Source organism: Misgurnus anguillicaudatus, chromosome 23 (assembly GCF_027580225.2).
Source record: "Misgurnus anguillicaudatus chromosome 23, ASM2758022v2, whole genome shotgun sequence".
NCBI lineage: Eukaryota > Metazoa > Chordata > Actinopteri > Cypriniformes > Cobitidae > Misgurnus > Misgurnus anguillicaudatus.
In genome coordinates this window covers 32553999-32579688 of record NC_073359.2, presented here as the reverse complement: position 1 = coordinate 32579688, position 25690 = coordinate 32553999, and the positions used below count along the sequence as shown (strand labels likewise).

The window sequence follows — 25690 nt, the reverse complement described above, 5'->3', positions numbered from 1 at the left end:
GGAGGGCAACACCCCACAGATACGCTCACTAGAAGTGTAACCGTTGGTGTTATCACACATTTGTAATGGAACGAGGTTTCAGTCTCGTCTCACGCCTGACATTCTGATCTGATGAAAATTTGTACATATACGAGTTGGCTCATTCATAACGCATACGAAGTAAATTGCACAAATATTTGAAAACAAACAATTATGGTACCCCACCCCTAAACCCAACATCACAGGGACGAAAGCAAGTCATTTAAAAATGTATGAATTTGGTCTTTAAATTAGCCCATAAAGGAATTCCAGTGAATTCTAAATTTAAAAATAAAAGTCATCAAAACTGTGAAATAACACACATTAAGCTAATGGAATTATGTAGCGACTTATAATATTAAATAAATTGGTCCTTTGCAATCATTAATTTCCATGTATGATGGAAACCCAAAATTCACATACAAAATTAATTCCAAGTCTTTTAAAGCAAAAAATAATAAGAATGTTAGATTTGAATAATTGTGTCCAAGATGTAATGGCTAAGTACAGCACAGTAAAGCACACATTTATATCTCGCTGTCACTAAAAGATAAATTCTTACCGATTGATGCGTTTGTCTTTTACAGAATATCGGATCTACATAGGTGATCTCCTCTTCACCGGTTTGAACTGTTTCAGAAACAGTAAAAGCTCCATTAGATCTGGTTCTTCATTAAAATGTATTATTATTTCAAATATATTTAAAACCCCATCAGTATGCCTTATGTTTTGTTACTTCTGTATTAACAGCAGATCATTTACTTGCCTTGTTGATTTGTGTTTCTGTGTTTCCTGTAGATCCAGAAGATCAAAACTAAAGCTACAATCATTACAGATCCAACAACAGAACAGATCAAAACTATATGATAAGAGGTGCGACTCTGTTCTGTAAAGAAAAATTAAAGTCATTATATAGTAGTAAAGTATAATGAATATATACCATAATACAATATGATTGAAATAAGGTTAAAGTCCAATTTCACTTTACAACCAAAATTAGATTTTCTCATAGACTAGGTCTGTTAATAGACGTCATTTCAACGACTTGCACTTTCAACACAATTTTAACATTGTTACAATGTCTTTTTAATGAGTTTTGTATAGTATAGTATAGTATAATGAATATATTACATAATGAATTTATATTTGAAACGAGGTAAAAATTCAAGCTTAGAAAATATGTCACTTTACAACTTTTTTAGGCTAGATCTATTTATAGACGTCATTTCAATGACTTGGAAAAAAATGTCTCTTCACTTTTGATGCCCAGCCGATGTGCGACCAACGACCACGAATGAACCAGTTTAATCTTACCCTTTAAGCTTACCCGTTTCATATCCCTATCATGTTTATATTAGGGCTGTCAAAAGATTAAAAAAATTAATCTAGATTAATCGCATGATTTCATGAGTTAACTCGTGATTAATCGCAAATTAATCGCACATTTTATCCATTCTAAATTTACCCTAATTTAACACTATTTAGGTTTTTAATACTCTAATAATATATATACATATATAGATGCTTTATGCAAATGTATGTTAACAACAGTCTGTTTACTTTTTTAACAGAATCATCAGCCATTGTTTTGTATATAAATTTTCCTTTCAGAATAATTTTCTTTCCTCATTTTTGTTTGATGCTGCATCATTTGTGACCTGTGCTGGCAAGTTGAGTTGGAATTAGCAAAAAAAATAGTTGTTCATATTTTGACATTCTCTGTTAAAACATAGAACAATGCATGATTTGGTGGAATATAACAAAATATGACAGAACTACACCTGTTTGAAGTTAAAAGAGTCAGCAAAGTTAAATTACCAGAACAATTACCACATCCATACATTAAATTACCACATCAATACCTTAAAATCACTGGTAAAACTAATAGATTTAGCACACACAAAGCAAAAACATCATCAATGTATGTTCAACTTTTTTTCCTTTTGTTTGATTGACATTGAGACAGACTGCTTAAAATCTAAGTGATCTAATATAATGTTACACATCAGATATTTTTACCCAACAGTTAACCAAACATTTACTTAAGACATAACAGATTATAGATCATACCTGCGTGAATTCTTATCAAAACAGATATTTGTAAAACTGTAATTTTGTGTAGATGTCTATATATCCGGGTCGCGCACTTGCTTCAGATGTCAGTCAGTCAGTGTGAGAAAGATCGCTTTTGAGTCTTGTCGCTCTTAATAACTCTTTAACATTAATCAGGTACCGAACTTTATCTCTCTTAATGACTCTTTTAACATCAAACAAGTCCTGCAATCTAATTTCTAAGTCATGCATAAAAGCGAAACCAAAATGAATTGAGACGCATTTTTGTATTAGATTAAGCATTAGGAGGACAGTAACGTTACACCTCTCAGACGTATAAATAAAGATCAACAGAAATTGCGCGTTGCGTTAATCGCCGTTAATAAAATTAGTGGTGTTAAACTGAATTTGCGTTAAAGCGTTATTAACGTGTTAAATTTGACAGCCCTAGTTTATATATATAAATATATATGTATCTCTCTCAAGGGTTTTTCTCCTCCTAGGAGTTTTCCCACAGGGTTTTTCTCCTAGGGGGTTTTTCCATCCCCTGGACAGTCAGCCAACATTGGCTTAACTTAGCACTTTACTGTATACGTTACATTGTTACTATGCTCGCTTGTACGGTTTATATTCTACTTCTTATATTATCTATCGATTATTCTGTGTTTTCCCCTACATCTATTCATGTAAAGCTGCCTTGAAACAATAAACAATTGTGACAAGCGCTATATAATAAAATTTAATTGAATTTTTTTTATTTCAAGCCAATGTGACAACGTCTTTTCAATGAGTTTCTGAACCTCTCAGTCTGACATATACTCATTTATATAATTGTCAGAGCATGCGACTCTTTACTTACCGTAGACAGTAACATTAAATCTGTGTGACATCTTGTGTGTCATGCTGATGCTCATTTCATAAAGTCCTGAGTCGGTGGTTCTTGTGTCTGTGATGGTGAGATCTCCAGTCTGATCATTCACCTGCAGTCTGCCTTTGAATCTCCCACCAAGAACATCATCATTTATTGTTGTCTTATTAGCTGCTTTATTAATTTGAACTATTTGAGTATCTTGAGGTCCAAACTTCCACAATATCAACTGAATCTTCTGTATTTTAGTGACATTACTGTATAGAGTAACAGAATCTCCTTCCATCACTGACACTGACTTCACTTCATCACCAAACACACCTGCAGACAAAGACAGTTTCACACAGATTAAACATCTCAAAGGTTGGGGACTACCCTTACAAAACGACCCATTTGTACTCTACCTAAAGGGTCATTATTTGTACCATAAAGGTTCATATCTTTTTGTAAAAAGTATATATTTAGACCTTTTTAAAGTATCATCCCAGTGACAACGTTTATAGTTTATTTTAAAAATTCTGTCATCGATGTAAGATTTAACCAGCAAGTGCAGATTTTTCTTTATACTAATTGCCACCATGAAGCATAAAAACATGCATAACTTACCAAGCAGACAGCAGAAGCACAAGCAAAGAACGAAAAATGTGTCAACCACTTTCAACATTTCATGGATCTTCAGTACTTAAGTGTTGTGTTGTATAGTCACGCACAGTGATTGAAATGCTCTGACTTACTAAACAAACGTGTTGATGGGATGTCAAGGAGGGAGGGCTATGCAGCATAAACTTACTGTATGTGGTGCAGCTGTGACCCTAGTGGTTAAAGAGTCAACTTGTTGCAAATGAGGAACTGCAGACTGGTGCTGTCCAAAATGGGGGCGTGAACTCCAAAAGTGGGTGGTGGTGTTGGCACAGTTGATAAGACACACGCCTTTGGTGTGAGAGACCCGGTTTGAAATTCACACACCATTGTGTCCCTGAGCAAGACACTTAACCCCTAGTTGCTCCAGAGGCGTGCGACCTCTGACATATATAGCAATTGTAAGTCGCTTTGGATAAAAGCGTGAGCTATATGAATAAATGTAAATGTAAAAGTAGGTGAGAAGGGATCAGGAGTGCGTTTCGCAAGTATTTGATGAATATATAATACATACAGAAAGCAAGCATTCGGTCATCATTATCTCATTTTTAATTAAGGTTAGGAGGCACAACTCATTTGTCTTTACAGGATCTTTACAGTATGTTTATGAATGCTCCCAAAGATACCGGAAAATCATTGGCAGTGTGAATGAAGCAAAATCAGACAATCCAAAGACAAATCCAGGGATGCATTTTCCGTGTTTTTTCTGTAATCTGTGTGTGAAAGGGTTTTAGATTCATTGCTAATGTTATGCCAAGTTACTGCAAGATGTCACAATTCTAGGGGGTTGCAAAAGGGGCGGTACATATCTGGAAACTTTCTATGGGAAATATTCAAAATTGGAAATTTAAAAGGAATTTATGTGAATTATTTGGAAATTTAGGAAACTTTATATAAATTATATCCTACACAAACATAAATAAACATTTAGTTTGGTCATAAAACAATTTTGGAAGAATCCTGAGGTTTGAGTTAAATCACTCCACAACTTGGCCCATCTTTGTTTTCACTGTTGCAAGAAATTACCTATGATGCAGTTTTTTTACCTGACGGGAGGGGTTCTGGTGGACCAATCACAGCGAAGTGGTCCATGTAGAACTGACGAGCTGTTAAAAATTTTGCGAGTTTACACACGACTACAAATCGGGCTTTACGCTCATCAAGCCTGGTTTATTTAATTCAAAATAAAAGTTTTAAACAAAAATATGTGACAAACAATATTACTAAATTTAAGTTCCATGTTATAGGCAACTCTGCAATTTTTTTCAAATACCCAGTTTATTCCCATTAATTCCAATATACTCCCATTAATTCCCATGGAAAGTTTCTAGCCTTGAAAATTCCCAGATTTTTGCAACCCTACACACTTCAGATGTCAAATTAACAGATTTGCCATCATCTTTTCTTGTTTCTGTGAATATTTAATGTCCACTAAAATTTAATCAATGTATTTTTGTTTCAAATGAAAATAATAATAATTTTTTAATACATAGGACTTTCAAAGTGAATGATTTGTTATTTGTATGCCTGGTATTAAGGGATATAAACTGCTGTATTTAATTTCTTTTCGTCGTTAAGATGCCCAGCCCAGAAGATTCAGTGTAAAACATTTCATTTTCAACACTGACCAAGTTTAATTAAAACTATAGTAGACACTGGTTCATTAGTTTAGTTTGTGATCATCTCCACCTGGTGGTGAACCATTCAACTTTTTATTCAACAAATATTGTTATTAGAATACAAAGAGAAACAAGAAAATGTTTCTAAAAACAATCACAAAAGGTATCAAAAGCTTACTAAATAAAAAAATCTGGTAACACTTTACAATAAGGTTCATTAGTTAACATTGGTTAATGTATTAACTTACATGAAGAAACCATGAACAACACAATTTGTTACAGTATTGTTAATGTTAGTTAATAGAAATAAAGCTCTTAATTGTTTGTTCTTTTTATTTCACAGTGCATTAACTAACGTTAACAAGATTTTAATAAAGTATTAGTAATTGTTGAAATTAACATTAACAAAGATGAATAAATGCTGTATGAGTGCATTTTTGATTATTAGTTCATGTTTACTAATGTCGTTAACTAATGCTAACTACTGAACCTTATTGTAAAGTTTTACCAAAAATTTGTATATTGGAAAAATTTACAGTAAATACAAAAACAGTACTGTATAATAAAAAAATATATATTTTTAAATAATCTTCCCTTTATTATAATTTTCCCTTTGTTCTTCATAAGCATTATGGATTTATTTAGCGACTTAATTTCGGATAAAACTATTTCGGAATGAATTATGTAAGGGTTTGGCAAACGTTTGTTTGTGAATATAATATTTAAATATTAGGAACAAGCGAGAGATTGGTTACATCCCTAAAGGACGTCACGTTTTTGACGGCGCTGTTTGGATTACCTAAAATACTACCTCCCTATTTTAAATACAAACTTTGAAGGCGGGTTCACGTGTTTACTGGAACGTAAATTACCGGAGTGTAATCTCATATACCCTTACATGTTACGATGTAAATAGTCCTCAGATTGTATATTATATTGTATTACCAGACGTTCATGCGAAATCTGATGTAAACAATAGACTATATATCTATATTTCACGGATTATACGCATTTGTGGACAAAAATGGTCATTGGATGATTCACACATCTGAAACAGACTGTATTCGACTTGGGAAAAAGTTCTGTTTATTTTTGCATGTTGTCACAGGGCTCCACATTGCCACCAAATGGTGGTATTTTGCCATCAAAAATTAAGAATGTGCCACTGAATTTTACATCCATTCGCACATGTGTGACCAGGAAATGTGACCTTTTTTTGTGATGTGACACTGAATTTAAAAACAGCACATAGTTTCTGCATCATTAAAGTATTTATTAGTAGTAGAAATGTGAATGTTTGGTTAGCATGTTGATTTACGGTGTGTGCACCTAAATTTTCTGGTTGCGCCCCTAACATTTTCAGTTGGGGGCAACTGTGCTACTCAGGGACGTGCACAGGGGGGTTGCTCAGGTTGCCCGGGCAACTTCCCATATGCCCTTCTCGACTCAAGTTGCCCTTCTGAGGTCGACATTTTTTTTACTTTTACTTCGTTTACATTGTGCAGCGTTCCTTCGTTACTGTATTTTAATTAATTAGAAAATTTAGATTTTATTTTTAAATTGCTGTCTCGTGTTTCTGAGGCATTCGCGAATTAATGACTTGTCGATTCCTTACAAAGTGTTGCAAATAAATGAGTATTTGGAATCGATTCTTTACAAAGCAAATGGGCCAAACGTTTGAATTGGTTCGCGAATCAGTTTGAATGAATTGTTCAGATCGCTGCAAACACGGAATCGTCTGATGCTGTTTTACTCGTAGCCTATGTAGAAACACGCAGAATATAAACAGTTTTGGGTGACGTGGATATAAATTTACCAGTCTTTTAACTAAAAGCAGAACTTCACACATGTACCCGCCATTACAGTTACCCGACAACACAGTTAAACGCGCGCAGCCTCCAGAAAATCCATCGATGATTGACGTCTGATTCGCTGTATACTGTACTGATGTAAGTGATTCTCACAAAACACACGTGACATGACAACATAAGAAAACATGAGTTTTGTCTAAAATCAGTTTGTATCATGTAAGTGTAAACTGTCAATGTCCTCAGACCATCTTTTGGAGATTCTAACTTTATATATAGTGAATGCAAAACTCTTATCAGTTTACTTGTCTGATATTTCAGCTATCAACATTGAGACTAGAGTTAATTTGTAATGCTTGTCTATTTTGTGTTTGTATTCTTTTTTCTGTACTGTTTGTGTATGTTGCAGTTTTACACATAGGCCTAATGTATAAGTGCCCTTCATAAGTATTGCTCTGTTTGCTGTGGAGTCAAGAAATGTCTAAACATTAAAAGATGAACATGATACAAAAAGTACAGAATCTGTCACATTATTTTTTATGGGCACTGAGCTGTGTCCTGATTGTTTACACATGAAAAGCATAAAATGTGTAGGATCAGTTTGATTCACTTGTGTGCATCTGGGTACAACACATAAGTCAGCATTTAATGCTGTTGTTCTTTGTTGTTAAAGCATGTATGTGTAGAAACATAGACAAAGATTAATAAAATGTGACATTCTAAACTTCTGACATACTGATATTTATCTTACCAATATCTGGTCTCCACAGCAAAAAGAAAAATGTTGTCTTTACTGTTCTGATACTTATGGAGAGCACTGTTTTGTGGGTGTGTGTGCGCGTGCATGTATGTATACCTAGATTTATTTTTTCATGAGTGTAACCCACTCGAAAATAGCCTACAAACAAGATTAGGTTATTTCTAGTTTAATACTATATTGTATTGAAGTATTTTTTGGTTACTTGTAGTTACATTCTCTTTCTATGCTATATTTGTCCAGTAGATGGCAGTGGTGGCGCTGCATAAGGGAAAAACAGCTACACAGATTTTTAGAGAGAAGAAGAGACAAAAACACATGGAACATAGTGAGCTGAAGCCATGCTTTGATTTTTACAAACTGAGTGAAAATAAGTGTTAAATAACACTAAAGAACTAGTTAAAGAAAACCTATTTTCACCAAACCTATTTCTAAGAAAAAAAGCAGAGAATAAAGGGTTGAGGTTGGAACAAGGATATTATTTTCTTGTATTCCTTTTCTCTGGTGAGTGTTTTTTTTTTCACGTGTTTAGTCTCTTGTGTTACTATCAGGCATAACGTGGTAGATGTGTTTGCTGAATCAAGAAAGCAAAGTTATCTTAATTTTTCTACATTTTATTTCTTGCTGTTAATTCGGTTGGTAATGCATTGTGTGAATATGTATTGATGTGTATTGCATATGAAAAAAACCAATCAGAGTTAAACATGCTATGTTGAAGTTTTGTTACTGCTTGGTATGTTAGTGCTCGAGTTTCATCTGTGTAGTAAAAAAAAAAAAGAATTTAAGCTACTAAAATTAAGCAATGAGAGTTATATTCCCAGATCTGGTAGTTATTGAAAGTAATTGAATATCGCCCTGCTCTGCAGGTTGGTTTTTTATGCATGATTAGAAAGAGAGAGTTCCATTGGACAGGTTTGTCACTGGACACACGAGGCAGAAGTGCAGAGGGATTGGATCATCTTGCCTTCAATACGGACTGCTTCTATTCATCATTATTCTTTACGTCATACAGATAAGCGGAGATCTCACCACACATTAAGGAAAAAAGCATACTACCTGGGTAAATGGACTTTGGTTTATTTATTTTTTTTTTTTTGGGGGGGGGGGTGTATTTCATCAGAGCCTCTGAGGTTATTTAATTTTTTTGTTTATTTCTCATTTTGTGTGGAAAGTGAAAATTAAGATAAATATTGATTTTCACTACTAAAAGGACATTACAAAAAGAAACAAAAGAGAAACAAAGTCATGCTTTTGGATAATTAATGTTTAATAAATGCCGGCTAATGTTCTAAGTAAATTATTTTGGTATCTTCTCTTTTGAAAAGTTCCTTAGAATGGCATTATTTCTTTCTAGTTTATAAGTGCCTGTTACATGAGTATCTAGCAACTCGCTTGAGTATTATTTTCATTGCATACTTTTTACTTCTTCTTGAGTAATTATTTCTTAACTCACTTGTACTTTTACTTAAGTAAAGTTATTGGCTACTCTTTCCACCTCTGTTAAAATCTTCATAAATCCAGGCTGAGTTTGCCATGTTAGCTTAAATAATTAGACAGATAGCAGCTTGCTATCATAGCTTGCAGACAAGCAGCCTAGGCTACTATTTTTTTTGTAGGCATTAGGCAAACATGTTTGGTGATTTTAATAAAGACCCTGTTATTCTCAGTCCTTCATATAGGCCGTAAGTTTTTTTTCAGGGGGGTGCCCTTTTTTTAGGATAGAGCAACTGCCCCTAAAAATTCCTGTGCACGTCCCTGGTGCTACTAGTGAAAAAACGTAGTCTGGAGCCCTGTTTCATTTGGACTTCTGTCATAAAATATTACATATGAACATCTGTATCTCAAAACGGCTTTACAGGGGGTATGGTTTAGCTAAATGAGATGTAAATGAGCCCTATTGTCTCCCCCAGCTGGCAAGAAGAGTCCCTTTTCTCTCGATTTTCTCGGTTTGAGTTTTTCTGAATTCCTATATTCAAATGGCTACAACTTCTCCACATCTTATCAGATTTCCATGCAGTGGCGAAGCTACGGGTGGGCCTGGCCGGGCCTGGGCCCGCCCACTTTGAGTTGTGGCCCATCCAATCAGAAGGCGATTTTCCAGACAAATGTGTAAATAATTTATCAAAAATAAATAATAGTACTACGAATAGACGTCTTATCACACTATAATTTCATATATGTAATAAAATTATAAATATAATTAAAATATAAAATATAAGTGCAAGTTTGCATGTTCAGGCAGTTTCGCAGTTTTCTTTTACCCTATTGGTGCACACGCTTGTCAACATGAAACGTTGAATATGATTCGTCAGTCATTGTTTAGTTCCGCCTATGCGCGATTGAACTGAATTTGAAAATAGCGAGTCGCAAATCATCGCGTTTAACAGCCTTTCCATGATGACATCTGCTGTTGTCTGTTTACTTTTGGAGACAGAGACTATACATCACTCATGGAAATTTTGGATTACTGAGGACATCTTTTCAAACGTCGTCAAAATGAAACGAGCACTTATTACTTTGATAATGACGTCATGCTGTGTCAAAGACTGTTCTTCACCACATACTGTATAAAAAACATGTAACGTTACGCTCATCGATGATAAATGCGCGTCTGAGAAATGTATTTCTGCTTTTCTTTGCGCAAAGGGACATATTATGATCAAAGATATTGGACTTTGTTATTATGATCGAGACTTTCTCCATCTTTAACCAGAAGCCCCGTCTCATACAGACTAATACAGTAGGACATCTAAAGGTGAGTTCAGACATTTTCGTAATGTTTATAGTGGTGTCATTGCTATTTACAGTTTATAGTCAAGAGTATTAAGTTACTCCAGTCAACTATTTAAGGGGGAAGACTCTGTGTTGTGTCATAGGCTGTATGATTTAATGTTGCTGGAATAAAATTTACACTTAAATGACAACACATGAAATTTGGATTGCGCCATGTTGTTTGATGGCCATTTTCTCATTAAATAACAATCTCTCAAACGAGTTCTTTAGTAAAATCAAATCACTAACGTTACCTGTTGAATCTGTCGTATCCTATGACGCTTTCATGTCATGCATTTTGCTGACGAGGAATGACAAATCATGGTTCGGAACTATGTTCACGTAACGTAAATAACGTAAAAACTATTTCCTTTACTAATTCAGTTTATATTGAGTTCTGTGTTTTCAAGTGGATTAATAATTTGGTGTGGCACTGCCCATAGACTGTATAAAACAGGCACAACCCCACCTGCCCATATACTGTAGACAAGCTACTGTTGGTTATTTATAAGTTGTTTATAATTTTGGCTTAGGTAGCGTGCACACCAACGTTTTTAAACGGGGCTGAAAACGCCTGGAGGACGCCAAATACCAGCTGTTTTTTCAGCCGAGCGCTTTGGTTGCTGTGATACTTGAGCTGTGAGCCGGTTGGTTGTTGTGATATTTGTCCCGCCCTTCGTCCACTGTGATTAAACGGCCGTGTGAGAACTTACATTGACGAGCTGAGCTTTTTCAATAAATGGACAGCTGCTGGCTGTTTTGAAAAACGCCATGCTTCCATTGGGAAAAAAAACATACGCCCACCACGGGCGTAAAAACTTTGTTGTGCACGCCCCCAGTTTATGTACATTCTATGCTTTGCCCACCCTGTTTTATAAAGGCCCACCCACTTAAACATTTCTGGCTTCGCCACTGTTTCCATGTGTTACACATCGTTGGAAAGCTTAGAAACTGCACTTTCAGAATGATTAACTCAAAATGGCAGCATTAGAAGGGTTTACATTGATTATCGATTACTTGTTTTTGTCAAGGAAACCATTTCCCATTAATTTTTCCATTGTATACATACAAAGATGTTTTAGGCTGAATTACAACAATTTATAATGAAAAAATGGAACATTGTTTTACAGTTAACTGGATTGGACATATTAATACACATTAATTATCAAACACTTGATAAAGAAAAGGAAGACTCTGAACCACTGATTCGAATCTGAAACAATTTTTTAATCTTCCCTTATTTAAATACCATCATGTCACAAGTTCTTTTTTTCAGATACAGTGGTAATAAAAGTGGACACAATAAGCAGACTGTCTTTCTTAACACTGCAACAACATGATGACTGTTGGTTTAATAGTTTTTTCTCTTGTAGTGAATGGTAAGATGACTTTGTTTCACTTTCTATAATTTAATTTTAAAGATTTTAAGAATTTGGATCAGTAAAGAGAATTTATGATGGTAACACTTTATATTATGACCCGCAATGTACCGCTTAATTAAACAGAATTTACAGCGTGCCTATTTGTAACAACAGAGTACCTTCAAAACACAGAAAAATTCAGATGAGATTATTGTCATTCAGTTTGCGGTGTTCGCGGCAATGATTCAGTTTAGTTGTTTATATCTGTTTGTCTGTCTATATATTATTTATTATAATTATTGCTGTGTAATGTACAGTCTTATGGCATTGGTGTAGATTATCCAAGTACTTTAAAAGGTGGAGCATTTTAAATCGCACACATAACCCACTTTAAGTTTGAATGATACTAATACAAATGTGTTCAAGGTTTACTCTCTCTGTGTCTGCAGGTGTGTTTAGTGATACAGTGACAGTAAATGAAGGAGATTCAGTTACTTTACACACTGGCGTGACTGAGATACAGATGGATGTTGTTATCGAGTGGATGTTTGGACATGATCAGGTTCTCATAGCTGTTATCAACAGAGCAGCTGATACAATTGCATTGGATGGAGATGATGTGAGATTCAGAGACAGACTGAAGCTAAACAATCAGACCGGAGATCTCACCATCACTGACATCAGATCTGAACACACTGGAGTTTATAAACTAGAGATCACTGGAGAGAAGACCACAACAAAAACATTCAGTGTCAGTGAGTATCTCAAGCATTTTATTTTAACATTTCGCACATTGATTCTTTCCATACTCTTGAAAACTTGTTTTCATTTTTGTCATTAACTGAAAGCCCAGATTCTGCTTTTGTGTGGCTTTGCATTTTCAGTTTCTGTGAACATGTGATAGTTCCTTTTTATTAACATGACTTTTTACCACTATGCCTTTTAAAAAAAAGAAACATGAGCTGAAGACTTGTGACACACAAATTGTACACAACTTATTCCCACTCATGCAGTGATGCAATTTTTCGTACAATAAAAACCGAGTTTGTCAGTCCCAAACTTTCTGTCAGAATGCTAACCATTCACATAATAATTAAAAAATACATTTTGAATTAAAATATCTATTTGCTTCTGCAGGTGTGTTTGGCAGTACAGGAGGAGTAAAACAAGTGTCAGTGATGGAGGGAGATTCTGTTACTCTACACACTGATATTACTGAAATACAGAGAGATGAGAAGATATTGTGGCTTTATGAACGTGAAAATACAGTCTTAGCTCAAATTAACAGACCAGCCCATATCTTTTTTATAAACCCACATTTTGCTAAAAAAAGAATATTACCCAAACTACATGTGGATCATCAGAAAGGAGATCTCACCATCAGAAACATCGGAGCAGCACAGTCTGGACTTTATCAAGTACACATCATCAGCGGCATGCATACTATACATAAGAGATTCAATATGAGTAGCTTGTTTCTTTCAGTGTAAGAATATCACATTAAATTACCTGCATACGTAATCATGTGTCATTTAAATCATCTGATAAATGGAGGTGCAAAATTAAATGCACAGCTTATTGTATTTTTACGACTACAAGCAAAAACCTGCTTATGTTATTTCTGCTGTCTGTAGTGTTTTCTCACTTCCCACTAAACAGTGTAAACTCAGAAAAGTGAAATTTACTTAAAGAGGGCATGTCACAAGACTTTTTAAAGATGTCAAATAAATCTTTGGTGTCTCCAGAGAACGTATGTGAAGTTTTAGCTCAAAATGACCGTATGGATAATTTATTATAGCATGTTAAAATTGCCACTTTGTAGGTGTGAGCAAATGTGTGCCGTTTTTGGGTGTGTCCTCCTAAAAGCAAGTGGCCTTATGCAAACACTGATCACCATAATGGGGATCTGTTGAAATTGTGCTGTCAATTATTTGTGCCCCCTTCTAACATCACAAGAGGTGCCAAATTTTAATGACCTATGTTTTCACATCCTTGCAGAGAACGGTTTACCAAATCTAAGTTACTGGGTTGATCTTTTTCACATTTTTTATGTTGATAGAAGTACTGGGGACCTAATTATAGCACTTAAACATGGAAAAACTCAAATTTTCATAATATATCCCCTTTAAAAAAATTTATGGAAAGTAATGTGAACTAAAACAAGAGTACATTAAAAATTTAAGCAATTCCAACTTAATTCAGCAAGTTCAGTAAACTTAATTTTAATTTGATTTAACTTGAAATAATTTGTAATATCAATTGCTCTGTCCAACATCTCCATTTAGTTAACCAAGTTACTTTTAGTGTTATAAACCACATTATAACAAAATACCAGGGTTCGTATAAGTAAAAACTGATAACCTGAACAATGACTTTACAAAATTTTAATAGACGGCAAAACAACGTTAATAATATAAAAGCTTAAACCTTGATATGACATTTTATTAACAAATATTTAAGCAATTAAAGTTCTTTTATTATCAGTTCTTATTTTGCGAAAAAGCAGAAACTCATCAAAGTATCATGGGTATTCCTTACAAAATGTATTGATCATTTTAAGTTAATTTCACTTGAATGTTTTAGTTTAATGCATTTTATACACTTAAAAGTTAAATGAACTACAATAAAGAAGTATATGTAACATACAATTATTAATTGATGTTTACTTCATTGTTTAAAGGAATAGTCTACTCATTTTCAATATTAAACCATGTTATTACCTTAACTAAGAATTGTTGATACATCCCCCTATCATCTGTGTGCGTACACGTAAGCGCTGGAGCACGCTGCGACGCTTCGATAGCATTTAGTTTAGCCCCATTCATTCAATGGTACCATTTAGAGATAAAGTTAGAAGTGACCAAACACATCAACGTTTTTCCTATTTAAGATGAGTAGTTATACGAGCAAGTTTGGTGGTACAAAATAAAATGTAGAGCTTTTCTAAGTGGATTTAAAAGAGGAACTATATTTTATGGCGTAATAGCACTTTTGGGAGTACTTCGACTCCTCTTCTCACTCTCATAATGGGAGAGGGAGGGTGTCACTGCGCCGAGTCGAAGTATTCCCAAAAGTGCTATCACGCCATAAAATATAGTTCCTCTTTTAAATCCACTTAGAAAAGCGCTACGTTTTATTTTGTACCACCAAACTTGCTCGTATAACTACTCGTCTTAAATAGGAAAAACGTTGATGTGTTTGGTAGAGCCCGACCGATTTATCGTTTTGCCGATTTTATCGGCCGATATGAGCATGTCGCAGATATATCTGTATCGGCGTATAAGCCGCAGATATGCGCCGATATGAACGTTTGTTACAGAACACATTAAATGCATTTGAAAGATGTAAGTACTTGTTTGTCCAGCAGAGTCCGCCATACTGGTTGCTAATGGTGACCCAGATCACTCACTGTAGTGACACCAGCCAATCCCCCACCCCCTTCACTTCACTTCAGTCTCTTCAGTCTCTCAGTTCAGGTGGCTGCAGTCACGCAGTGTCTTCTAAACAACATTGTTACACCTGGTATTAAGACGCGCTTTGGTCGATTGGATTATAAATGGACAAGAGAGACGCATTCCCGCTTACATTTGGTGTTTTTAATCCGTCTCTTTGTCGACTTGCGAGTTAAAACGCAAGCGGGAGAAATGACGCGAGACGGAGAAGTGACACGTTTAAACTACGCGCAGCCGTGCACTTATATATCACTATATGAGATTACTGCTGCTTGTGTTGTTAGTTAACATGCTAATTTCAGAGCAATTGATTCAATAAGCTCGCGCAACTCTACACCCTTGCTAAATAAAAGAGGCAGAGCGAAGACGCTTTATTTTTATAAAAGTCTAAAGTTTGCACGGAACCCTGGGTTTGTGTTATAAAAACGTTGTGCACAACATTAAACATAGCGTACATTAGTATGTGCTCCGTCAAGCATTGTCTTCGTAACTGTGAGTGGCTAACTAATTTGTGAAGAACACAACTTACTGTAAAGCTAATATTAATCAATGACTTCATAAGTTTCTCTTTATTTCGTTATTCTCGTCAAAACTGCAAATGATGCAAGTTTTATGTCTTTTGTTCTCTTTGTGTTTTAAAGTTATTTATAATAAGTCAAGTTTACTGTTTAGTGCACTGATATCCAACAAATTTTGGATAATAAAGTTTATTGTTAACTTCTTGCCTATAGTACATATCTTTGTCACATCAATATAAGTGTTGGATCACCACATTTGTGAGTGATCACCACATTTGTGAGTGATCATTGCATTGCATTGTATTTATTCATATACAGTATATTATGTTAAAGTATATAGTGTATTCTATGTACAGTACTGTAGTATAATATACTGTAGTACATACTGAACTATAATATACACATAAAGAATATCGGCCGATATATCGTTATCAGTCTTTTTTTACTCCCTAATATCTGTATCGGCATCGGCCCGAAAAAACGCACATCGGTCGGGCTCTAGTGTTTGGTCACTTCTAACTTTATCTCTAAATGGTACCATTGAATGAATGAGGCTAAGCTAAATGCTATCGAAGCGTCGCAGCGCGCTCCAGCGCTTACGTGCACGCACACAGATGATAGAGGGATGTATCAACAATTCTTAGTTAAGGTAATAACATATTTTAATATTGAAAATGAGTAGACTATTCCTTTAAGTTAAGGCAATATCTGGGTTAACAGTGCAGACTTTTTGCATTAACAAACAATACCACATGTGTTTTCCATGATGATGTTGTAATGAATTATGTATTTTTTATGTAGATGGAGTTAAGATGATATTAATAAAGAAAGGAGATTCTGTTACTCTACACACTGATCTTACTGATGTACATAGCGATCATGTGATGTGGTGGATCTCTGATACGGTCATAGCTGACATAGATGGAAAAGCCAGTATCTTCTCCATATATGATGCTGATGGGAGATTCGGAGACAGACTGAAGCTGAACAATCAGACTGGAGATCTCACCATCACAAACATCAAATCATCAGAGGCGGGACTTTATAATCTTGAGATAAACTGCATCAGATACACCTTACACAAGATGTTTATTCTTACCGTCAGTGGTGAGTAACCAATGTCTTTAAATAATACTATTATTTTACACCGATCAGTATTGTTGGGTGATCTTTAAAGAACATATGAAGAGTTTCGTTGCGAAACGAGATAACCACCGTTTTTTTTAATTGTTCAGAAATCTCGTTTCCAATTAATTTCAATGCAACTGCAGTTGGTTTGTTTTGATTTAAACCTTCATAACTTATAAAATACAGCTAAGTAGCACCATAAAACTAAATAATAACATAACATAATAATAAACATGTTTTGACAAAAATTTTAAAAAATGGATTTATTTCGTTTTGCAACGAAACTCTTCATATGCTGACAGATTCCATTAAATTTAATCAAATCCAGTATCCAATAACAGAGACGATTGTGACAAATTCAGTTTGATTTATTTTTATAGTCTTTTTTATTTCAAGCTTCATGTGCCCATGTTTTTATACATTGAATCATTGTTTATGCACAATTGTCAAACATGTACAGGTGTACAAAAGAAAGTGTACTCTGAGGGAAAGCCGATCACTCTTCATGCTGGTGTTGGTACACAGACATATAAACAACTATTGTGGAAATATGAAGACATTTTAATAGCTCATCTTAAGGAAACAGGCCAGACCGAATTAGCACACGATGAGAGATTCAGAGACCGACTTCAAGTAGATATTCAGACTGGAGATCTCACCGTCACAAACATCAAAACTCATCACGCTGGAGTTTATCACCTGGAGATGAAAACAAGCAGACATACTTTACTAAAGAAATTTTATGTTGTTGTCTCTGGTAAGTGGCTGAAAATGTGTCTCTTTATTCTCGCCATCTGATGAAGATCAGATTCAGTTAAAATGATGACTGTCTTTTTTCATCATTACAGAACAAGAATATGGTCAGTGGAATACAGTACTCTTAGTAGTTATATGGGCTGCTATAGTACTGTCGGTGGTGATGTTGTTGATGGTGCTAATTTTTTTGCCACTGCACAAGTGCATGAATTGATAAAATAACATAAATGCATAAAATTACAATTTGGTAAGTTTTCTCTACTACATTTTTTTTCGACATTTTGTGTTTGTGATGGTTTGATTTTTTTTAGATTTCAATAAGATGCAAAGACTTTTATGATCTTGTTCAGTGTGCATTGCATTGCATGTACGTTGATTCAGGTATTAGTTTCAAAATCAAAATATATTTCTTCACAACCTGTTTTATCTTTTGAATATTGGAAATGTATAGGAAGGTTGTGTTTTACAAATACAGTAATGTGCAACATTAAATGATTGCTATTGTTCTTCGATTTTCAGATTAATTCATGCTGTTTGATTATAAGTGAAGAATTTCGTAGCAAAACGAGATAAATCCATTTTTTAACATTTTTGTCAAAACATGTTTATTGTTATGTTATCATGTTATTATTTTGTTTTATGGTGCTACTTAGCTGTATTTTTAAGTTATGAAGGTTTAAATCAAAACAAACCAACTGCAGATGAATTTATATTAATTGGAATGCACAACCAAAAAATTCTGAAAATTTAAAAAAAAACGGAGTTATCTTGTTTTGCAACGAAACTCTTCAAGTGTAAGTTTAGTGCGGGTCAAATATGGACAAACCCAACTGTTAGGTTATAAATAACCATATTCTGGGTTGTTGTTACCCAACTAAATGTCTATAACTGTCTATAATGTCTATAACATTATCTTTTAAAATTAAGTTTTTCTGAAAAATTGTACTTTCGCCCCCACTCTCCCCTTCTTCTGAGGAGGCGTGCACACCAATGCATTTACGCTGGTGGCCATTGTTTCCAATGGAAGCGCCACAATGAAAAATGTTAAACTTTGGGTGAAATGCTCAGCTCGTCAATGTCACTTCTCACTCGGCGGTCCAATCACAGTGACGGAGGGGCAGGACAAATATCACAACAACCAACCGGGGGTCGTTCTATATTCTCCTATGAATTAGTCATGGGAGTGCTGGGCAAACCTAGTACACAGACAATAGTCCCTTTCACACATACAGTCTTTACTGGTAGTTTACTGGTAAATTGCCGTTAACATGTCATGTGTGAACAGAACCTTTCCGGTAAATCAGTGCTCCCAATTTACCAGTAAGACAGGTTGTAAGATTACCAGTAATTTACCGGTAAGCGCTGTGTGTGAACGAAAATTATAGGATTACCGGCATTTAGAACGGACGACGTCAGACCGTGCTGACAGCTTTGGGCCAATCATAGCGTTTTAATACAGATGACGCGTTTAACCCCGCAGTGTTTACTGACGTTTTCACACAAGTTGTTTAAAACAGCTTACCGCCGAATTGCCGACGTCCTTAGCATGCCCTCTGTGAAGCCTAAAGTGCAAACAGTACTGTTGTTAAAAATGCATTTTCGGTTTGAAGTCGTCTCATTCAATGTTGTTTGGTCATGAGCAACTTCTTCGCGTGTTTACCACAGACGTGAAAACCACAAAATACGGACCGTGGTTATGAACGACGTGGATTGTTTACAAATACAACACTGAGCTCGCCGCGTGCTACAGGTACTTCCGCTTTCTCAATGAATTTACCGGTATTTTGATACTGATGTGTGAATGATGTCTTACTGGTAAAATAACGGAACGCCACTGCGTGTGTGAACAGCACATTTTTGTATTTACTGGTAAATTCATTCTGGTAAATTCATGGTAATTTACCAGAATTACTGTGTGAAAGAGGCTATTTAAACACTCACCACATGAAGCTAAAACTTTCTTTAATACATCTTTATTTGACAATTAACATCACATTTCAACAAGTAGACATTTTCATAACACATTTGATTCGATCTCTTTACTTTCTTGCAGATATACAGAACCAGCGAGATGAATTGACTTTGACACACAACACCACCAACCTTAAGTCATTTTTATGTGATTGACTATTTTCTACATAAAATCATCCTACATAATGTAAAGAACATTCTGTAAAATATAACCCTGATATAATATTAAATATAAAAAAGGAATACAAGTCATTACAAATGAAAGTAAAATCTTTTTTTATTACTGTTGTGCATAGATAAATGAGGGATTGTTCAAAAAGAAATCTGTCAACAAATTTAATACAAATGCCCACAATATCCAAAATGTAATTACATAATTTTTAATGGTTTTGCGCTCAACTGTCTTTGGTCTCGTTCTTGTCTCGTCTCAACCCCTCAATGTCTGGGTCTTGTTTTGGTCTCGGTTTAGGTGGTTTCGACTACGACACTGTGTGAGAGTCATGGCTTTTATGTTGCGCCTTTTTTTAAAAAAAAAACTCCAAAAAGCACATCCAGTTAAATGCACTTTAATATGCTTTTCACAAAACATATATATTTTTAAAGCTGCTTAATTCAAAACCAAAATTAGCAATAATTACAAAAAGTAACCCATAAGATTTTAATGGGTAAATACAGTAAATGTCATGTGATGTAAGCATATCGTAAAAGCTCACTTAAGAAATGAAGATCAGAGAAGCGCACACTGAAAACCTTATGAAGTTGACTTTAATTGTTATATTTAGTAAATTTTGTTCCTTAATTCAATGTAATTAATGTATAAATGAAATCAAACTGAAAACTGTCATATTTTGTTATGTTTTAGAAATGACTTATCTGTGAGCTTCATTCATTTTTTTTGCCAGTTTATTTAATTTTCCTGATTTATTTAAATTCATGTTTAATCTTTTAGGTCATTTGTTTCTATCCCAATGTCCAAATGTGTACTACACTGTGCCATCTGCTTAAATCATTAAAGAAAAATACACAAAAATGTGAAATGTGAAATGTGTTATCATTTATGAATAACTTTGTTTAAATGTAATGAACTTGCTACTTAAGTCACAAGCAGCTGCAGGTGTTTGTAAAGTGAACTTTATCTCTTCACCACCAGATGGCTGTAATTTAAAATGATTCAGAAAGTTTGATCTGTCCATAGTTGATGTTATATTGATCAGAGTTGTAATAAAATCTTCATGTGGAGGTTTGAGAGGTCAGACATCTTCATCAGTCTTCATCAGTTTGTGTCTGTAGTGTCTGTCTTTGAAGTCAATCAACATCGTGATTTCATTTCCCCAATTGATGTTTAATCTCGAGGTCATATGCTTTACATGTGTAGCGTATGTCACATACTGCTTAAATAATTTAAAAATTCACTGTTAAATGTGTTATAATTAATGAATTATTTATAAAATGAATTTTATTGGTTGAATGTAACAAACTTGTTCTGTTACAGTATGAGCTGTGTTGTAAATCTTTTTAGTGAAGACCAGGAGACTTGGATTTCCTCGAGCAGTAGTCTTTATTGGCGAAAGTGATCTTCACATCAGAGTATATAGGGAGCTGCAGTCACCAATTCTGACTACATTGCATTTATACACATTTTTCTGGGGCAGTGCCTTACTTTAAACAAAGCATTGATAAAAGTAATCCTGCCATCCTGACTATGCCACGGAAATTTGTGAGATCAGGTTGATGTCCATCAGTAGTTCATGTTATATTAATCAGTGTTGTAATAAAATCAAAATTTTCCTCATGTGGAGGTTTAAGAGGTCAGATGTCTTCATCAGTCTTTATCAGTTTGTGTCTGTTGTCTCTGTCTTTGATCACAGTCAATCATCTTGACTTACGACTCCTGCATACACCACATCATCCATCACTGAAGCTGTCTGAACAAAACAAACATGATATACAATTATATAAAATTAAGATATTAGTATATGATATTTTAACAATATGTTTCAGTGTGTTTTAAAATTTATGTTTGAATGAATGATCTCAACAATTATATAATAGACACATGAAAGTACATTATTGGTTTATATCAGACATTAATTCATTATATTACAGTTATATTAGCAGTAGTTTTCACTTGCCCCGCTGTTCTGTGTTTTTTCGTTTCCTGCAGATGCAGCAGATCAGAACTAAAGCCAAAATCATCAGACATCCAAAAGCACAACCGATAAGAATGAGGGAGTGTCTGGAGGACTCTAAGACCAAAGAAATATAATGTGTGTATGTATATCATATACTCACACTCTCTGTCAAACACAAACATTCATCTCTTAATACAAGCGTTTACCTAAATTATCCTTTATAAATGCGGCATAAATTCAGATTAAAGTCTTATCTGATTATCCTTGAAGATTCATAGTAAAATAAATGTGTAACAAGCATTCGACAGTGAAAATGACAAAACTTCACTCACCATAGACAATAACATTAAAAACATGATATGAGGTCTTCTGTTTGCCGCTGATGATTATTTTATACTCTCCAGTGTGTTGAGTTGTGATGTTTGTGATGATGAGATCTCCAGTCTGATTATTCACCTGCAGTCTGTCTCTGAATATCCCATCAAGAACATCATCAAATATTAAGATATCTTTTGCCACTCCATTGATTCTTGCTATAAGAGTCTTGTTAAGTCCAAACTTCCACAATATCAGATCATCTCGCTGTAGTTTAGTAATATTACTTTGTAGAGTAAGAGAATCTCCCTCAATCACTGACATTGACTTCACTTCATCACCAAACACACCTGAAAATACAAAGAGAAACAAATTAACTTGACAAAACGTATTTTGGACCTTGTATATATTGAGAAATCGAATTTTTAAAGACTTAAAACAACAGCATTGATGAAGAGGACACACGCAAAGTTCCGTGAATTCAGACATTTGAATATTTTCACTCATCAAGCCAAAGTCCATTTTAATTTCTTTATTGATGACAGAATTAAAGTTTCACAGTAATAAGATCATCTAAGAAGAGAAACACAATTTAACTTCCAGATCTTCTTTAACAGAACATTAAGATAAATATTATATTATATGAGATTACAGACATTCATTCAATCTTACATCTTTGAGTTAAACTATAAAATAAAAAACATAAACATTATCTTTATAACTCTTAAAATGTGTATAACTTACCAGTCAGACCACAAAAGCACAAAAAGAGATAAACACAAATGAGAAACATTTTCTTCAACACTCGACACAGAATGAAAAATGTGTGAATCACTTTCAACATTTCATAGATTTAAGTACTTAAGTGTTATATAGTCACGCACAGTCATTGAAATGCTCTGACTTAATGAACAAACGAGTTGATGGGATGTCAAGAAGGGAGGGCTATGTAGCATAAACTTACTGTATGTGGTGCAGCTGTGGCCCTAGTGGTTAAAGAGTCGACTTGTTGCAAATGAGGAACTGGTGCTGTTGTCCAAAATGGGGGCGTGAACTCCAAAAGTGGGTGGTGGTGATGGCACAGTGGATAAGACACACGCCTTTGCTGTGAGAGACCTGGTTTCAAATCCACTGTGACAAAACACTGTGTGTCAAAATCATTGGCAGTGTGAATGAAGCAAAATCAGACAATCCAAAGACAAATCCAGGGATGCATTTTCCGTGTTTTTTCCGTAATCTGTGTGTGAAAAGGGTTTTAGATTAATTGCTAATGTAATGCCAAGTTACTACAAGATGTCACAATTCTAGGGGGTTGCAAAAGGGACGGTACATATCTGGAAACTTTCTATGGGAACTTATGGGAAATATTCCAAGTTGGAAACTTAAAAGGAATTTAAGAAGCCTCTCCATGTTTGAGATAGCAGTTTTTGTATATTTAAAAGCGTACATTTTGTGGTTGAAAATTGAAAATCTATGTACGGTTTTTCCATGTCCAGAAAGGTAATAAGAACATCATCAAAGTAGTCCATGTGACATCAGTGGGTCAGTTAGAGTGTGTTAAAGCATTGAAAATACATTTTGGTCCAAAAATAGCAAGAATTACGACTTTATTCAGCATTGTCTGGTTCGAGCGTGAAGTCACGTGACTGTAGTGACGTGGCTGCCCTGTTCAGACATGTTTGCCATGTTTTTTTTTCAAACTTATAGCGTGCGTCTCCCCAGACTGTAAACGAAGCTCAGGCACACAAAACAAAAGAAAAATAAAAGAAGCTGGGGCGGAACAAATAGCAGTCAGCCGCGTCGTACGTCAGCCGCGTCACTGACTTTATGCTGCACTGCAGGATCTCATCTCTCTGTCAGTTCTTGCAGCGCAGCATGAGTCCAAACACAGATAAGTTACACAGAGATCGTTAAATTCGTTATATAATTGGCTACATGTTTTGTGTATCAATGTTTTTCATGAAGACATGGCGGCACAAAATGGCGACTTCCATGTAGGGGACCCGCGGTGTATGTAGATAAAAATATCTCATTCTAAGGTAATAAAAACATAACGGTTCATTATAAAAGATCTTTGTACACCCCTGATCATATGGTTTTGTATATTATTTTGCATTTCTGTCAAGAGATCCTTTTAAAAATTACACAATGCATCTTTAAAAAATCAAATCTAGTTCTTTTATTAGAAAGATACAACTTTTCAAAACATTTCGAAAATTTAATGAAGCCCACTTGATTGAAACAGCCTTTTAAAAGATTACATATACCCAGTTAAACGTGTTATACTGCGTTTACACCAACCGCGTTTGAGGCGTCAAAATCACGTCTACATTCGCGCATCTAGAGCGAAGTAGACACATGGAAAAAGCAAACATTTGACTGTTGAGGTGTTTTTATTATTTGACGCGCATCAGAGGCAAAATCCGCTTCTTGTGGGAGGGGCAAGTGCTATGCGGTTGTCTGTTTGCAAGATGACTGATGTTGATTGTGCATTTATCAAGAAAGTTACCAGTTTGTATTTGGTAACCTTACTATAGGGGGGAAATAAACGCTGTGGGTCGATAAACGTCACGTGACTCAAAAGTGAAATGTGTATTTACAACTTACCAGGTTGCCCAAAGGCCTCACTGACACTCTTCCAAGCGAGGACCTTTTTATTCCTGTCTCTATAGAAATAAGAACTTGTGTCGTATAGATCCGGGTGACTGCTTACGAACAATATCAAGGGTTCCTTCATGTTGAATGAGTGACTCCGGGCGGGGCTGCCACCACAGCAGCAAGCAGACTCCTGATTGGTTAACGCGGCATGAAAATCCGCTAAAGCTCAATTTTTTTAACTCGGGCATCAGCCGCAAATTGCCGTCAAATGCAAAATGCACAAAAAACACCATTCGCGCGTACCGGACCAGACGCTCAATTCGCCCCATTCGCGCGAACTAGACGCTGCGCTAAACGCCTCATTCGCGCCGCAAGACCTCCAGATGCTCATCTTCACATTGACTTAACATTGAAATCACTCACGCTTGATGCCTCTACCGCGACTGGTGTAAACGCAGCATTAGAAGGGTTTACATTAATTATCGATTACTTGTTTTTGTCAAGGAAACCATTTCCCATTAATTTTTCCATTATATACATACAAAGATGTTTTAGGCTGAATTACAACGATTTATAATGAAAAAATTGAACATTGTTTTAAAGTTAACTGGATTGGACATATTAATACACATTAATGATCAAACACTTGATAAAGAAAAGAAAAGACTCTGAACCACTGATTCGAATCTGAAACAATTTTAAATCTTCCCTTATTTAAATACCACCATGTCACGAGTTCTTTTTTTTTCAGATGCTACAGTGGTAATGAAAGTGGACACAACAAAAGGACCGTCTTTTCTTAACACTGCAACAAGATGATGACCATTGGTTTAATTGTTTTTTCTTTTATAGTGAATGGTAAGATGACTTTCAGTTTCACTTTCTATAAATTAATTGTAAAGATTTTGAAAATTTAGATCAGTAAA

General features: G+C 34.9%; 2 protein-coding genes and 1 long non-coding RNA gene across 8 annotated transcripts in view; 2 read left to right on the top strand and 1 right to left on the bottom strand.

Moving 5' to 3' along the window:
* Window positions 1-8032: 8032 nt before the first annotated feature.
* LOC141359374 (uncharacterized) overlaps window positions 8033-25690 on the top strand; it is a 19152-nt gene continuing 1494 nt past the window's right edge. Inside the window, exons 1-5 of one of the 5 annotated variants that reach the window (XM_073861718.1) lie at window positions 8033-8265; window positions 8628-8821; window positions 10408-10516; window positions 11810-11912; window positions 12344-12649. In XM_073861718.1, the coding sequence (XP_073717819.1) occupies window positions 11870-11912; window positions 12344-12649 (349 nt within the window). In that variant the 5' untranslated portion in view covers window positions 8033-8265; window positions 8628-8821; window positions 10408-10516; window positions 11810-11869. Of the gene's footprint in view, window positions 8266-8627; window positions 8822-10407; window positions 10517-11796; window positions 11913-12343; window positions 12650-25515; window positions 25623-25690 lie in introns of all 5 variants that reach the window. The other 4 variants (XM_073861715.1, XM_073861717.1, XM_073861716.1 and 1 more) reach the window with 4 other exon arrangements.
* Window positions 16618-25690, top strand: part of LOC141359373 (uncharacterized) — a 23140-nt gene continuing 14067 nt past the window's right edge. Inside the window, exons 1-4 of one of the 2 annotated variants that reach the window (XM_073861712.1) lie at window positions 16620-16971; window positions 17453-17749; window positions 17841-17995; window positions 19802-20754. In XM_073861712.1, coding sequence (XP_073717813.1) covers window positions 16677-16971; window positions 17453-17749; window positions 17841-17962 — 714 coding nt within the window. In that variant the 5' untranslated portion in view covers window positions 16620-16676 and the 3' untranslated portion in view covers window positions 17963-17995; window positions 19802-20754. Of the gene's footprint in view, window positions 16972-17452; window positions 17750-17840; window positions 17996-19801; window positions 20755-25690 lie in introns of those variants that run through there. The other variant, XM_073861713.1, reaches the window with a different exon arrangement.
* LOC141359375 (uncharacterized) lies at window positions 21805-23483 on the bottom strand. The gene is made up of 3 exons (XR_012365834.1): window positions 22911-23483; window positions 22184-22739; window positions 21805-21965 (listed from the first exon to the last, which is right to left on the bottom strand). It is a non-coding gene; the product is annotated as an uncharacterized lncRNA (long non-coding RNA).